The sequence below is a fragment of the Rhyacophila brunnea genome, unplaced genomic scaffold (genome assembly GCF_057557595.1).
Source record: "Rhyacophila brunnea isolate RB1 unplaced genomic scaffold, BYU_Rbru_1.0 scaffold_22, whole genome shotgun sequence".
NCBI lineage: Eukaryota > Metazoa > Arthropoda > Insecta > Trichoptera > Rhyacophilidae > Rhyacophila > Rhyacophila brunnea.
In genome coordinates, this window is record NW_028232882.1 from 9,155,832 (window position 1) to 9,171,786 (window position 15,955).

A 15,955-nucleotide genomic window follows, 5' to 3' on the forward strand; every position below is an offset into this window, starting at 1 on the left:
ATGCGAGAAAACAAAAAAGACATACAAAACTTCATGAGTATTAGCAGCTTTATATATCTGGAGATGTACATCATCGGAGATGGCCCTTTGCAAAGATAGGTGCTGTCCGAATAGCTGGAAAAACATATCCAAACAAAATCTCCAGTTGTACTCGGTCAAAAGCAAGTACTGCCCTTGCAATTTGACAGTATAGTTTTAGGTTAGGTTAGAATCATGGCACATTACAAAGATTCAAATAATCGAATGCTTAGTTTCGAGAACAGATACATACAGTGAAACTTTTATCAGTTAAATTGAGGCAAGAAAAAGGACTATGCAACCTCTCACATTTAAGTTAAAGAAATGACACTGGACAAACGCCAAGTCTCTACCTGGCCTACCTTTACTTCAAGCACACCGGAATCTGGCATCAAGGCCGCTAAATACTATCCATAAGGTGTCTACGGCAAAGACACAGGGTGATGGTGTCCACATACTCCACCTAAGGAACATAGACTAGAAAAAAGTCTTTTCTTCTCACCTATTTCTGTGGTGTGCACCATGTCGGCATATCTGGAAAGATCAGCCTGCTGATGCGGCTCTAGTCTGAAGCGAGTGTCGGCCTCTCCGAGTGGTGTCAGGAAATCTAAGCCAAAGAGATCAGCGTACAGAATCCCGGCGAGGCCCGCCCAGTCATTAGGACTGAGCCCTCTTCCTTCCCAGTACTCCTCTTCTGACATGCGCAGGCGGCTAATCACGTTCAGTGGGTAGAAACGAGAGAGAAGCATCGCCGCTTGCTGGATGACAATCTAGATTAAGGACAAACAATCACTGTCGATAAACTATTTTTCATTCAACAAGGTTGTATCAATAGTGGATATGTCAACACAAATTGATAGATTTTTTTACAGGAAATGGATGTTAACCACTAGTTCAACCTATTAGGTCCATCTGCACTACACACTCTACACTGCATCTAAACACACATTGGTAAACAATATGTGAATTTGCCATATCTGGGATTCGAACCAGGGAACCACAACATTAAACGCTGATACCTTACTGCTAGGCCATCGTGGGCGTGCCGAACGGGACTGAAAAATATGGTGCAGAACGGGATTCGAACCCACATCCATCAGTTCCAATGTGTTTACCAATATAGCCACCTGCACCTTATAATATGATGAATTTTTCAACCAAAAATATGGACGTTGGTTCATTTGTTCTGCACACAAAGTATTCCTTTGCTTATATAAACTCAATATGTAGCCGTAAAAATCTTTAAAAAAAATTATAGTGGACTGTCTGTGGCGAATTTGATACTAATCGACACATTATTATGTCAAACTTTGATACGGACACTTTCGAATGGTAGCTCAAGTACGTGTACGGAAACTTGTATGTATGCAGTTTACCGTATCACACTTCACCCTGAAATGTTGTATCAGAAATATATGGCCGTATATTAAAGATCGTCCAACCTCTGTGCTGACATAAAATTCATGTCTAAATAAAACACGGTTCTTGTCGGTTTACACTTTATGGGGAGCCGCAACAAACAAATTTTGAAAATAGCCGATATACTGGATTATTTTTAAGGTTAAGTTAGGTTAGGGTAGGTTTTTATTCTTGAATATTATATATCGGAATATGTTATATCGGAAATATATGGCCGTGTAATAAAGACCGTCCAACCCTACCTCTATGGTCCAACCACTTTCGGTCGTATATTACTGACATATAATCATGTCTAAATAAAACACGGTTCTTGTCGGTTTACACTTTACAGGAAGCCAGCAGCAAACAAATTTTGAAAATAGCCGATATACTGGATTATTTGTTAGGTTAGGTTAGGTTTACATTCTTGAATTCATGAATTTTGCCAAAATCAGCTATGAAAATTGAATTAATGTTTATATTGAATCTAATAAAATTGGAGACCGTAGAGTGTATGGTCACCTCTTTCTGATTAGAAAGCTCACAGCGAACTGTGACATGGTGAAATGTTGTAGGTACAATTTACATGTAACCGCTCAAGTAAGGTAAGTAAGTAAGAGAAAAATTCTGAATGTCAATTTTTAATTTTTTAATTGCAAAACATTTCTAGGTCGCTGTGAAAGAATCCTTCTACACTAAGGGTGCCGTGAAAGGGTAAATTTAGAAAACCACTGACTTTTTTAAATTAGATGAACTAGTTCACATCTAACCTTCAGATCTATTGTGTTCAGTTTGATCTTGGATCGGATGGCTTGACTCAAACCGAGATTCAGCTCTCTTCTGCGGCGTTCCAATTTCTCATGCAACGACGCTATCAGATCACTGCCTTCCTTTTCGAGCTGCTTATAGGGACCAGTCTGGAAAGTCATAATTGATAATAATTACGAAACAATTGTATAAAAATGTATGTACAATGTGAATGTATTCATGATTGTTACCTTGGCTAGCTGGACAGAGAAGGGACCGAAGCATGCCTCAACGAATTGGGCAAAATCTCTTTGCGGCTGGGTGATGGCTGCCTCTGTGGTCTGCTGGAAGGAGGCCAGCTCATCTAGTTCCATGCGAGACTCCAGCGCGGCCAATGCTTGCTCAGGTCTGCATAAGTAAATTAACAATGTTCAAGGACAGGTGCTTTAAAATTAATTTAAGAAACATTATACATACAGTACACTCTCAGTAATCCGCCGCTTGATTATCCGACAACTACTATAATCTGCCGTTATTTTTACTAGTTGAAAGCACCAAATCAAGCTCTATAATTCGCCGGTATTCGATTGTCAAATTCAGTAGTCCGCCGCGTACAAGTATGCAACGCAGATGAGACGGGTTTATTTTGGAAACTTCTCCTTCGTAAAACGTACATTCATTGCGAAGAAAGTAATGTACCAGGGAGGAAAGTGCCCAAGGACCGTATCACAATTATTATGATGTGCTTCAATGCAACTGCGACACAAAAAATGAAGATTTGGGTCATAGGGAAAGTCAGGAATCCTAAGCCATTCAAGAATATCTGCCTTACTAAACAGCGGGTTGTGTCAAGTGATTTACTGTTTAATATTTAGCATAATTTAGTAAATGATTAATTTTGATTATAAATAAAACCGTAATTTGCTAGTTTTACGAAAGACCTGTTAATTTTCACCATATTTTGTATGCATGCACTATAATCCGCCGCTTTCACTAATTGGACACTTGTCTGGTTTTTGGGGTGGCGGATTACTGAGAGAGTTACTGTATCTCGACGATCAAATGGATAAGAGAGCAAATGATAAAAGCGACATAATAAAGTACGCCCAAATCCTTTGATGGAGATGTAGCAGACACATAGCTCGTAGATATAATGGCTTCTAAACGAATTCGATAATAAATAATCAGAGAACATCAAAATGACAACAGTCCAGAATGATAATTTTTTAGATTTTCGACATACTCTTACTTAAAATATTTTACCTTATTTGGAAGTAGTAATCCTGGGCGAGACCTGGTCCTGCGATTCTTTTGACAAAGGCACTGTCGCATGAAGGCACGCGACCGCGCTTTCGTATCACACATTGGAACAAGATAGCGTCCCACCCCAGCCGTATCCAGTACCTCAGAACACCCACTGAAACAGCAGAGGTAACGATCACCATTTCAGAATTTAATCAATGAGGATCCTCAATAATGTTATGTCTATCTTATATCAGAATACATACGATTGTATATTATATTATTTAAAATGTCGATGAAATAAAAAAAGATAGTGGGATGAGTATCAAATAATTTTAATCAAATATTTTCCTTTGAAGGGACACTACATTTGTCGGCATACAAATTAGGTACTATTTATTTTTAATAAATATTTTTCTAACCCACCAAGCATAATGTCATTTATATGCAATGTGCAATTTTTTACACTAAAATAATCTTAATAGTTAACCTATTAAAATAAAACAAATGTATAAAAGTGCTATGTATATACCTGTAAATAATAGAAATGCAGCGATGGGACACAGGACTACGGCAACAAACAGAGCGAGGATCGGCTGTATACATCCCTGGATAAGAATGTTCCATATTACTGCTTCCACTATGATGAAAAATCTATAACAAGATTAAAACAATATACATAGTATTTGGTTATCGTATTTTCTATTCTACTATGTATAACAATAAGATTCCCGTAGTTTTATTGGTAAAACATACTGGCCCGAATCCGGCATATACAAGTTCAAGTCCTATCACATTTTTTTCTACAAAATGATTTTTTGTGTGTATATAGATGAGATGTTTTCAAATTATGTATATTCAGTATATAGAATGTTACATTCTGAAATCTTGTATCTTATTCGTTGAATAAAAGAAATAATTTATTAAAACTCCTTATTTCTGACGAACGCACATCTCCATAACCTGATAACTATGGAAAACGTCTGTTCTTGAAGCTCAGCATACAGTTGCTGAATACTTGTAAGGTGACTCAAAGGCCATCCATAGACTGAATCCGTACACGGTTTAGAACCATGTGCCATACTCAACTAATGATTTCTGTTCATGAAAATATATTTTCACTAAGTTGTGTAAGTGTATGGTATAAACGGATACGACAATATATTTCCATGAACAAAAATAATAAGTTTAGTATGGCACACGGTTCTAAACCGCATACGGTTTCAATCTGTGGATGGCCTCTCAATTTGGTACCGTCTACGAGGCAATGTAGTTCTGACAATACAATCAGCTATTTCCATTCAAGTAGCGAGTTTCCTTTGTGGTGCCATTTAAAGTAACGTACACTCCGAACCTATCGACACTCTTGATGTAACTATATAGACACAATAACTGTAATGCAGATTTACCTATTTCTTCTGGCAGGATCAGGACTGTCCAGATCGTAGACAGTGACCATTAGCAAATGCAGCAGAAGGGTGAGCAGTGGCATCCAGAGAAAGGTGGTGAGAGCGGCCACTAGACTGAGTGCGGCGGCAAGGAAACAACCAAGTGGAAACACCACCAGGATGAAGAGAGTACCCAGGGTCCCCTTTATCATGTAGTTCCACATCCGGTTGATGTGCCGCGTCAGCCCCTTGCCTATAAATCCTGCAGACATAAATACAAATGGTACATTAGCCAATACCGAACACTTGTTTTGAATCCAGCTAGAGTACAGACAAAACGATCTTGTGTACTCTCTCAGTAATCCGCCATCCCAAAAACCAGACAAATGTCCAATTAGTGAAAGCGGCGGATTATAGTGCATACATACAAAATATGGTAAAAATTAAGACAGGTATTTCGTCAAAATAGTTTTTTTGAGAAATTTGTACTAGCATATTACGGTTTTATTTATAATCAAAATCAAGTATTTACTAAATTATACATATTTATAAACCAAGTTAATTAACTAAATATTAAACAGTGAATCACTTGACACAACCACTTGTTCAGGCGAATTATAGAGCTTGATTTTGTGCTTTCAACTAATAAAAATAACGGCGGATTATAGTAGTTGGATAATCGAGCGGCGAATTACTGAGAGTGTACTGTACCTCGATTTTTTTTTGTGTTTCAGAGACCAAAAACCTAGTAGGCTTATGATTGTGTGTTTAAACCTTCCTGATATATTATGATCCATCCAATTGATAAACAAATATCCAAAAATATGGACAGAACACGCTATGGTACATGGGAAACAAAGTGTAGACGAACCTGTATCCGGTTTTGTTTCAAAGTGCGTTCTGGACTTTGATATGTGCCGCCATAGCGAGATCAAACGAGAACATACGGTTTGCGTGACGCTACTCTTACGAGGAAACAGCGTGCCATTCACCTGAAAAAAATAAATTTCACTTTAATAATAAAATATACTGCGGAGACAGGCATCCTCCATCACTTTCTGCCATCAATATCAGATATACATAGAGTGGGAGCTATTTCAGGCAAATTTTCTATCCGTAGAAAGGTTTGTTATTAAACGAAACTTTTTGTTTTGCTCTCCATTTTCATCATCATCAAAGTACGGCAATTGTGCTTGGAATTATCATTATCACTATATCACTTAATCCCATCTTCACTTCCATTGAGGTTTTCGGCACACTCACAAAGTTACTTATCAGTTAAATAGTCTTTGTATAGGTAGGGACATGTGTCATAAAAGACAAAATAACCAAAATAATCTCCAATTCCAAGGATTTTTTTATATCTATGTGACAATTGAGCAATTTATGTGGTTGGCCGGTCCAACTGAAAATCAACGCAATGTACTTTATCAAGTAGTTGTGTGCACTAAGAGCCAAATGTAAAGACATCAGAATTATGAACCCTACGTACCTATTACGTATAGTTGACAGTTTAACAACATGGCAATGTCATTTTTTAATAAAAAAATTTTAATTTTATGTCAGCATAGGCTTCAGGATTTAGGTTAGAAGAAGGATCCCATGAACTACTCATTATGCACAATGCATTCGGTTTCGCACCCCGAAATCAACTAGATAACCCATAAGTCTATTTATTTAAATAAGTATGTATGACTATGCATAGGGCCCTTAGTCTAGTCTAAAATTTTCACATTCATTATGGAGCAATTGGTGGCGTTCTTGGCTGCCAACCAAAAAGTTTTTGGTTGGATGAATCGGCTATGACTTTTTTTTTACCATCAGCCAGATTTACTCTATCAGAAAATTTGCTGTACTGCTCGTAAAAAAATTCTCTTCAATAAAAAGGACTGGAGGAAATAATAGGCTACTCTGATATTAGATTTTATAGAAGGTGTTTGCACTTACCTGCGATAATTCCAAGTCGGGCATAAAAGGCTCCATATAGAAAAGGGCCCTGAGGGAAAGTGGGGAACACCACGGAATGACAACACCAAATAGGAACATCGCATTCCAACTCCAACACCAAGTTCTGTCAAATCAAACCATTGCCACTTTCAAAAATAAAACAAGTAATAAATCACAGCGACGGCAACAACACGTGGAATTAAAGCAATAGACAAAATTAATGGGTTTCAAAAACAAGTTGCCAAAAATAATATATCGGTGATATATGGTCAAAAATGGATACTTGATAATAAATTATTTAGTTTTTAAAAAAAAGCATACTATTTTTAAAAATAGAAATATGCCAAAGGATTAAATGAGTCGTATAGTATCAAAAGTAGAACTGTCGCAAATGTATCGAAATTTAACTAAGTATGCCAAATTATTCTTCTGACCATAATGTACAACTAGCAATATAATATTCGAATCAAAATCATATCTGTGTGGTATAAAATTGTGATGGAAAATAGGGCTTGGTATCAGAATTATAGCTGTTCGATACATTGGAAACAAAAGTAGAACTGTTGAATTTGAATTGAATTTCTAATTTCTAAATGTAGAAACGTATTTCATGCTATTATAACACTAAAAAAACCCAAGAAAACGTTTTTCATCATTTTCTCGAAATGATGAATAAATAACACACAGATCTACTTTTGATACTATACGACTCAAATAATCACTGAAAATATTATCATGCACATAACGCTATGGAAAAAATAAAAAGATTTATGAAAAGAAATAGATGTCAAGTAATATTGCTGATGTTTTGTATATAGGTTGAATCTGTGAATTTGATAATAACATAAAACTGTGTTCAATCATATCTCGCTTTGGTCAAATATTCCACTTACGTGAGTATTTGGATGGACGTGGTTTTATCTTTCAAATACGCTCTGTTTAACACTCTCGGTAGACTCTTCACCGCTCTCAGTGTTCACATTGATTATTGTATTTTTACAACGTTTCTATTTCCTGTTTTTATAACGTTTAACCATTAAATGCAGGGAAGTATTAGCATTACGATACCTGGCGGGCCGCAAATTAAACCTTGTAAACATCTTTTTTGGAAATATTTTAAAAGTAGGTATATCATAAAGACTTGTATTTCATCATGATTCCAAGAGATGGCATTGTGTGTACAATATATTAAATTATTTAAAACAATTGCCAGTATTATGAGTGTACAGCGAGTATACATAATATTATGCTCATTTTCTATGGCCGGCCTTGCACGCACGAAATTAAAGAGCACTTAAACACTTGTGGCATATGGTCGAAAATTAAAAAATTCAGGTAAGCTCGACATTTAAGCATGAACAGTCTTTGAACACTTTGCAAATCATTATAATGCCCTATCTTTTCGCATAAATTAATACATATTATTTTAAACGTCCTCATTCTAAAATTGTTTCATAAAATATCCACGGTTACAAAATTTCTTCAAATTGTTAAATTATCACACATATTACAATATAATCATTTAATGTTTACTCAATAATATAATGTAGTAAAATATTCAGGCAATACTTTCTATTGAAGTTTGCAATTGACTATTAATTTTTGAGAAATTTGCAATATTGAGTAATCTATACAGAGGGTCCTGATTATCCGAGTATCCTCGGATAACGAGGACCTATGTAGTTTTTTTTACTACTACAACAGGCCATCAAGCCCAATGACAGTAGTAAGTATAGTAGTAGCAGCGGAACAATCACAGAAGTACACAGGCTTTGATAAAATCACATAAATGTCTTGTGACCTCACCAGGTATCAAACTTGGAGCCCCCGGATGAGAAGTCAGTGACTTTCGCATTGGAGTATGAAGGCCACCGTAATTTATTTATTTAACATAATTGAGTGATTGAATAATGTGAACGTCTTGAATTATTAATTTGTAAAGTCCATGATGATGTAAATAAATAAATTGAAATGAGCTTATTGGTGAGGTATACTTTGGACCATACCAAACAAGAAATTGTAACAAAAACATAATGTTGGTTTATCAATTATTGTTAATGTAAAAATTCAAACAATACGAAATTATATACAAAATACTATCCTTAACAGTAGATCCATCCTGAACATAAAACATCAACGATATAATCTAAGTACCAATAGCAGTGGTAAACTAAATATTAATATAATGCGGAAAATAAAATCATAAAACAACCACCTGTGGCAATAGTTAATCCATCGCCACATCGGCCATCTAGTGGTTGTTGTTATTGAGTTCTCTTTCTCAATGAGAAAAACGGGTTGGCTGGGATCGGATCGGGGCGTCACTATGCTTGTGATTTGATTGGTCAGCACAGTCGGGATGACTTCCGACTGGCCCTGGAAGTTGCGCCTGATGATCCAGTTGGCCGGCAGCCAGATCTGGGTTAGCCATTGAAAACTGCGCGTTGGAGTTTTCACTTTGCGCAGTTCTTTCAGTAGCACGGGTTCTCTCTACAAACATCATAAAAATTACGAACTTATTATAAGAATGATGAGTATATATCCAGGTACAAGGTAGAGAACCCTGTCACTAATTGCTACAAGATGTGGCAAAATCCTGGCTATATTCTGTCGTGAATAAAAAAAACTAAATGGAATTTGAAATCTCAGATACCATAGTTATTCTGAATTACTTAGTACAGTTGGATCGCTAGCTTAATCAGCCGCCATTTACTAAAATGGCGGCTGTAATACAGCATGTATAGTTAAATTACTCTATAGTGCCACCATGGTCGATATGCATTGTGTATTAGTATTATTAGATACAATGCCTGTTTCAATGCTTGCAATTATTAGCAATACAATTGTGACTCGTTTTTGCCATACCCATTGGTGCCACTGTAGAGTGCAATTTTGACATGTTATTACCGTGCATTAGCACGATGCATATGCAAACGGAATTATTTCCAGGTCTTCTTCTTCTTTCACCCTGTCACAACCCAGCATTGGGGCATAGGGCAAGCACAAGTTCGCACCACTTCCCTCGGTCCATCACCAAATCTTGTGCATCCCGCCATGCGGGATCTGTAACACGTAGGTCACTTTTATAGCACCGCTGCAGGGTGAGGGAGGGCCGTCCACAGCGACGGAATCCTTGAGGACACACAAGGGTACGAAGTGTCGCACTCTTTGGCGGCATCCAGAACACGTGTCCCAGCCACGTAAAGCGTCTCTTTGTGATTACCAATTTCCAGGTAAGGGATTATTTTGACCTATTATGACTGGACTATCGAGGATATATAGTGGATTCTCACAAATCCGGCACAATATAAAACCTGATAGTGTCAGATTGTATACTAGAATTGTTAGACTACTGGAATATATTATGGAAAACTGGAAAATAAATCACATAAAAATGATATTTCCTATATATGAAATGAATATTCCATATAATCTCTTATCGACGATTGTCTTATCAAAATGATTGATTATTCAAAACTCTCTCTCGTAATTTACAAAAAACCAAAATGCCTTCAGATAGTGCTGGATAATTAAACGTGCCAGACTTCTGAAGTGCCGGATTAGGAGGATTCTCAGTATTAAATACTAAAATAAGTTTTAGTCACTGTGGAATATTAGTGGAAAACCATAATAATCGTACCTCTTTCATGAAAGCAAGGTCCCGCTGAATGAAATAAGCCGATTGAGTGAGGCCGTGTGCCGTGCACAGCGACACAGCTTCTTGGTGTGCGTTCCACGCATTCTGCTGCGCAAAGACGTCTTCAGCAGCCCTGATAACAGAAGAAAACACAAGTAACATTTACTCAATGATGTTGTGACTTTATATGACAAGATTGGGTTTGTTTATGGCAGTACTTTTCAAACTGGGGGGCGCGGCTCCTTGAAGCTCTTGCTAGGGAGCTGCGAAATATTTCAGTATTTGAAAAAAACAACAGAAAAATGTGATCACTAGACGATACAGTCAAAATTTCAAAGTTGAATTTTCACACGATCACAATATTTTATCCGATATAGATAAATAATATTTATAAATAATTATTTATGTAAAAATATGCAATCACACCCGTCTCATTAAATTGTTTTTGTAGGCTGTAATAAATTTGAAGAACATTTTTGTAATTTTTTGCTTTACAATCAAGTAAATGAAATCGATGGCCGGGGGGAACAATCCCATAAGTCAATATTGCATGTTTTTCAGGACGCAGTTCGCCCTATCACACTTCACCGTGAAATGTTGTATCGGAAATATATGGTCGTATATTAAAGACCATCCAACCTCTTTGCCTCGTATAGTACTGACATAAAATTTATGTCTAAATAAAACATGGTTCTTGTCGGTTTACACTTCACAGGGAGCCGCAGCAAACAAATTTTTAACCACTCTATCGCCAAGAGTTAAAATCAAATTAACACCTATATGCCACACATTTTTAAAAAACTAAAAAAAATAGAAAAAGTTGAAATAAATATATAATGTATAGTAATACTCACATATTATGTATGGTAACATAGATTGTATTAATTTTTCATGGAAAACTACGATATATTTTTCACTCAGGGCTGTCACCCAACAATATTTATTTATTTTTTATATTATTTTTTATATTATTATATTATATATAAGTATTTTTTTCACTTTTATTATTATTGATGTATTTTTTCACTTAGAATTCAGTCTTCACTATTCAGGGTCATCACTATTCACGGTCATCATTTTCAGGGTCATCTCATCAAAAATTCTATAATAGTGTTTTTTAGATTTTTTATTTTATTTCAATAATTTTATCATCTTCGGATTTTTGTGTCGAAAATAAAATATCATCGGCTTCTTGCTCAGGATTATTATGATCATCTTCCATTTTGAAGGGTGACAAAACACAAACACACAAATATATCTATTACACACTATCAATGTTTATAGGTAGGTACTCTATTTTAGGAATAATAAAATTCACCGAAAATTTACGAAATAATATTACAAACTTAGAAAAATTATGAAATGCACACTGAAACGCGCTCAACATGAAACAAAAATATAATATTACTTGATAAATAAGTGGCAAATATAACCATGCATCTAATATTATTCTATCGGAAATCATAATAAAACACTACTGCAATACATACATATAAAGTTTTGCCCACATGATACGATTTGAGTCTCGCGATGTCCACACAAGCCGCACTCGCGGTGATTTCCGTCTGGCGCGTCTCGCCTCGCTCGAAAATGCGGCAAAGTATTGCTTCATTTGGACAGCGCATTACAAAGCTACCCATGTCACTTGTCACTTGTAACTTTTATCGGGTAAATTATTTTTAATTTTATATTATGGAAGTCGTAAAAATAAAGCTATTCACTCAACTTATGGATATGAATAATGAGGCGCCTGTCGTAAAATTATTATGGCTATTAAAAATTATAGAAACAAAAACAGCATTGTTCACAAGTGGAATAGGCGTTTCTTCATCAATTATTGCCGTTTTCGTTTCTAGACACTTAGAAAAGACTTACATAAACAAATAATAAAAATTGTCCAACAGTGATGTCATGTCATTTTACGCCGGCATATGTGTCAGCCCTAGATACAAAGATCGTATTGTCTTGATAACTACTTTGATTTATGAATACTTCTGTGTGGTGTATGGTTCATTGGGATATTCGGAGGTGTCTTTCATTTAAAAAAAATAATTAGACACGTTCATTACGATTTTAAAACAAAGCGCCCATGGGTGGGCGCGTGGCGTGTGAATGACATCACAAAGTGCCCACCGGCGGGCGCTCGGCGATAGAGTGGTTAAAATAGCTGATATACTGGAATATTTTTTAGGTTAGGTTTTCATTCTTGAATTCATGAATTTTGCCAAAATCAGCTATGATAATTGAATTAATGTTCAAATTGAATCTAATAAAATTGGAGAGCGTATAGTATACGGTTATCTCTTTCCAATAGAAAGCTTACGGCGACCTGTGCCACAGTGAAACATCACATTCATCGCAGAGCTGCTAATCGCTTCTTTCTATGAGGACATCAAATCTTTTACCCATTGTGTGTCCTGTTCTTAGCTTCAGTATTAGCTTAAGCTCATTTCTCTTCAAAGGAGACTCCACAAACCAGGTCACCAAACGTGGGGATGGTAGAATGGACTTACTCCATTTCCACTTTTCTAAAGATGCCCTGTGGTGAGGTATATACTATGTAATTTTTACATCTAATTAAAAAAAATACTGGTTTCGATCATGAAGAGGTAAAGTTTTAACAGGTTAATTGCCATTGGATTACCTGAGTTTTGATTCCATCCAGGATTTAATCCTAGAGAGCACTGGATAGAGGTGCTCTAATCTTTCTCGTAGACTATCTTTAGTCCTATCTAACTTTCTTTGCACATTGTCCACGGCCCTGCAAACGAAATAAACACATTTATTAATTATAAAGTTTTCATTACTTATCAGGTGCCCACCATGGAGGACCCAAACTCGGCTTCTTATGATATTCACATCATTTTCCAATCTGGGATAAGGAGTTAATAATGAGTTGGGCGAATAGCTAACGACTCAATATTTGATATATTCTAGTAATTATTACTCTAATGTGGTTTCAAGCCACTCGTACCTGTGCATCATGACGGTGGCTTGAGCCTGACGAACGAATAAATCAGGAATCCCCGATCCGAGAGTAGCAAGGCCAGGGTGGGCCAGCACGCTGTTGTACACTCTCTGCAAGTATTCTCTCATCACTGCTTCTTTCACCTCCTACGGGAAACATTGCACCCCAATTTTATTATTAGGAAGTCAGTCACATTATGAATATGTGGAAATCAGAGCTGGTTTACTCTTGATTCCGTTAATTCCAATGTATTTTTCTCTTCTGCGTCACAATCAAAATTTAATGACAAAATCAATCAGCTTTGGTGATTTGACAGGTAGCTAAAATTACCGCAACCTGCAATTACAATGCATTTAGCCATGACTGGATATTTAAGTTTTTACCAATGACATTGAAGAAATCCTTTTCTAGTCTAGAGAAACAAACTATGTCCGAAACTATGTTCCGCGAAAACCTGAAATGGTTTTTTAAGCCTCAACGGTGATTTGACAGGTAGCTAAAATTACCGCAACCTGCAATTACAATGCATTTAGCCATGACTGGATATTAAGTTTTTACCAATTACATTGAAAAAATCCTTTTCTAGTCTAGAGAAACAAACTATGTTCCGCGAAAACCTGAAATGGTTTTTTAAGCCTCAACGCCTGCAACAAATTCAAACAAGTTTGGCTTCATATTAACGGGCGAAGCAGGATATTCTTACATATTATGCTGCAACAAGGTCGACTTCCAGGAACCCACACCAGATATAAGTATTCAACTTTGTAATATTGCGCCTGAATGGTATCAAGAAGATTTGCAATTCAAGGATCCAAATCATTAAGAATTTTTTTTAATTTCTATTGATTCTAAATTATTTACCTACCCTACAAAATAAACAAAGTATTCGGTTAAAATTTCAGGATTTTTGAAGTGTTCCATCAAAATAAAAGTTAGGGAAACACTTTGGTAAAAGACAGGAGCCTAAATATATTAAACTGAAGATGAAAAAAGAACTACTATGAATAATGTTCAAATAAACTATAAAATAAGTCATTTTGCATTACGAATTCATTTGTGGCAAAATTCACACTATTATCGTCCACATATGTCAAAAACCACAAGCATTTAAAATTCGTGACAATTATCAATTAATGGTATTTGCTTTATTTACTACATACATTAACCATTTCAAACATAAAATGTCAAGACATACTGGCGAAGATGGCGGCCGTAGACATGGGTGGCCATCTTTCAATGTACCATACAGAGAACATTTAAAATGAAACATGTTCGACTTCTACCGAAACTTATATACATACTGTAAAATGTTGTGTCAATTATTATAATATGCAGGTTACATAAATAGCTAAAGACACCAAAAAATCATCATTTAGAATATTTAGACGAATATAAAAAAAAATGCATGTCATTCGAAATGAATTTCATACCCGTTCGATATCTTGGTCAGGCATTTTCTGGGCTCTCAGTTCGGCGATGAGCCTCTCCCGGAAGTGAAGAAACCACCCTCGTGTCTCCTTCTCCAGAATGCCGATGAGGATGGGCAAGGCCCGTCTCATCGTATCCCGTTTGAATAACCTGAACAAATACACGCAATCGATTGAAGTGTTGTTTGTCATCGATTCAGTGGTGGTACAAGGGTGATCTATATGCTGTGAGGATATACTTGAGGGTCAATATTCAAATCGAGAACATGTCATGTTTGCTACTACTTAAAAATAATTCAGTTGCAAATTGTATGGAACCAGTTTTTTTTTATAACATTAATTCTTATTATTTTATTATTGCAACATCGCTTGCATTTGTAAGGCGCATGAGACTATTTTTTTATATCGGCACATTCATTATTATTGCAGGAATAATATCTTCAAGAACAAACGTATTTACTTTTTTTTTTTTTTTTTATTTATTCAAAGGAATTATCTTATTCTACATGTGAGAATACAAAAAGATATTCAATACCTAAGGTCAATATGTCCCCCTTGTGGTGTTTGGTACAAGTAGGGGACAGCACACGGCGGTCGGGAGCATTCTTTCTCCACCTCAAACTTCTCCGTCGCCGCCCTTCGAAGCTGCCGCCTGACGAAGCCGCACAGCAGTGATAGCGATCCAATATATTCCGGCTGGAATAGAAAATATTAAATACATTTTTTTACTTTGCCTTACTTTCTGGAGAATTGTGCTTAATTTCCGATACATGGTATCTTACAAGGACTTTGTAGAGAAACTATATAGGTACTGGGCTTCCAGAACAAACATTTGCGTCGAATGCTGGGTGTCAAAAAGTACCTACTTACTAAAAAATACTTTTCTTAATCCAACAATCACACCACTCAGCATTAAATGAGTGACGACACACTTTAATATGTATGTTTTGTTGTCAAAACAAAACAATAGAGCGATAATAATTGTCAGGATTTCCTTAATCATAACTAGATCTATGATTTGTTAATTGCGACAATATCTCTTATAATATATATGTAGGTACTGCATTTGTCTAAATTAGAAGGACAATGCATGAATCCTCACTCACTCATCGAGTCCGTCACGAGACGCACTACTATTGTCATGAGTCCTTCACTCGACCCTTCGTCACTACTACATAGTATA

At 36.1% G+C, this 15,955-nt stretch overlaps 1 protein-coding gene across 2 annotated transcripts in view; it reads right to left on the bottom strand.

The window, feature by feature from the left end:
• Window positions 1–15,955, bottom strand: part of LOC147070019 (uncharacterized) — a 46,504-nt gene that overhangs the window by 8,630 nt on the left and 21,919 nt on the right. For both annotated transcript variants that reach the window (XM_085949852.1, XM_085949851.1), the window contains exons 6-19: window positions 15,308–15,468; window positions 14,776–14,923; window positions 13,352–13,491; window positions 13,022–13,138; window positions 10,381–10,510; window positions 8,956–9,230; window positions 6,741–6,864; window positions 5,665–5,785; window positions 4,815–5,055; window positions 3,938–4,059; window positions 3,427–3,580; window positions 2,415–2,571; window positions 2,187–2,333; window positions 521–788 (exon numbers count right to left, since the gene is read on the bottom strand). In XM_085949852.1, the coding sequence (XP_085805978.1) occupies window positions 521–788; window positions 2,187–2,333; window positions 2,415–2,571; window positions 3,427–3,580; window positions 3,938–4,059; window positions 4,815–5,055; window positions 5,665–5,785; window positions 6,741–6,864; window positions 8,956–9,230; window positions 10,381–10,510; window positions 13,022–13,138; window positions 13,352–13,491; window positions 14,776–14,923; window positions 15,308–15,468 (2,305 nt within the window). The remainder of the gene's footprint in view (window positions 1–520; window positions 789–2,186; window positions 2,334–2,414; window positions 2,572–3,426; window positions 3,581–3,937; window positions 4,060–4,814; window positions 5,056–5,664; window positions 5,786–6,740; window positions 6,865–8,955; window positions 9,231–10,380; window positions 10,511–13,021; window positions 13,139–13,351; window positions 13,492–14,775; window positions 14,924–15,307; window positions 15,469–15,955) is intronic.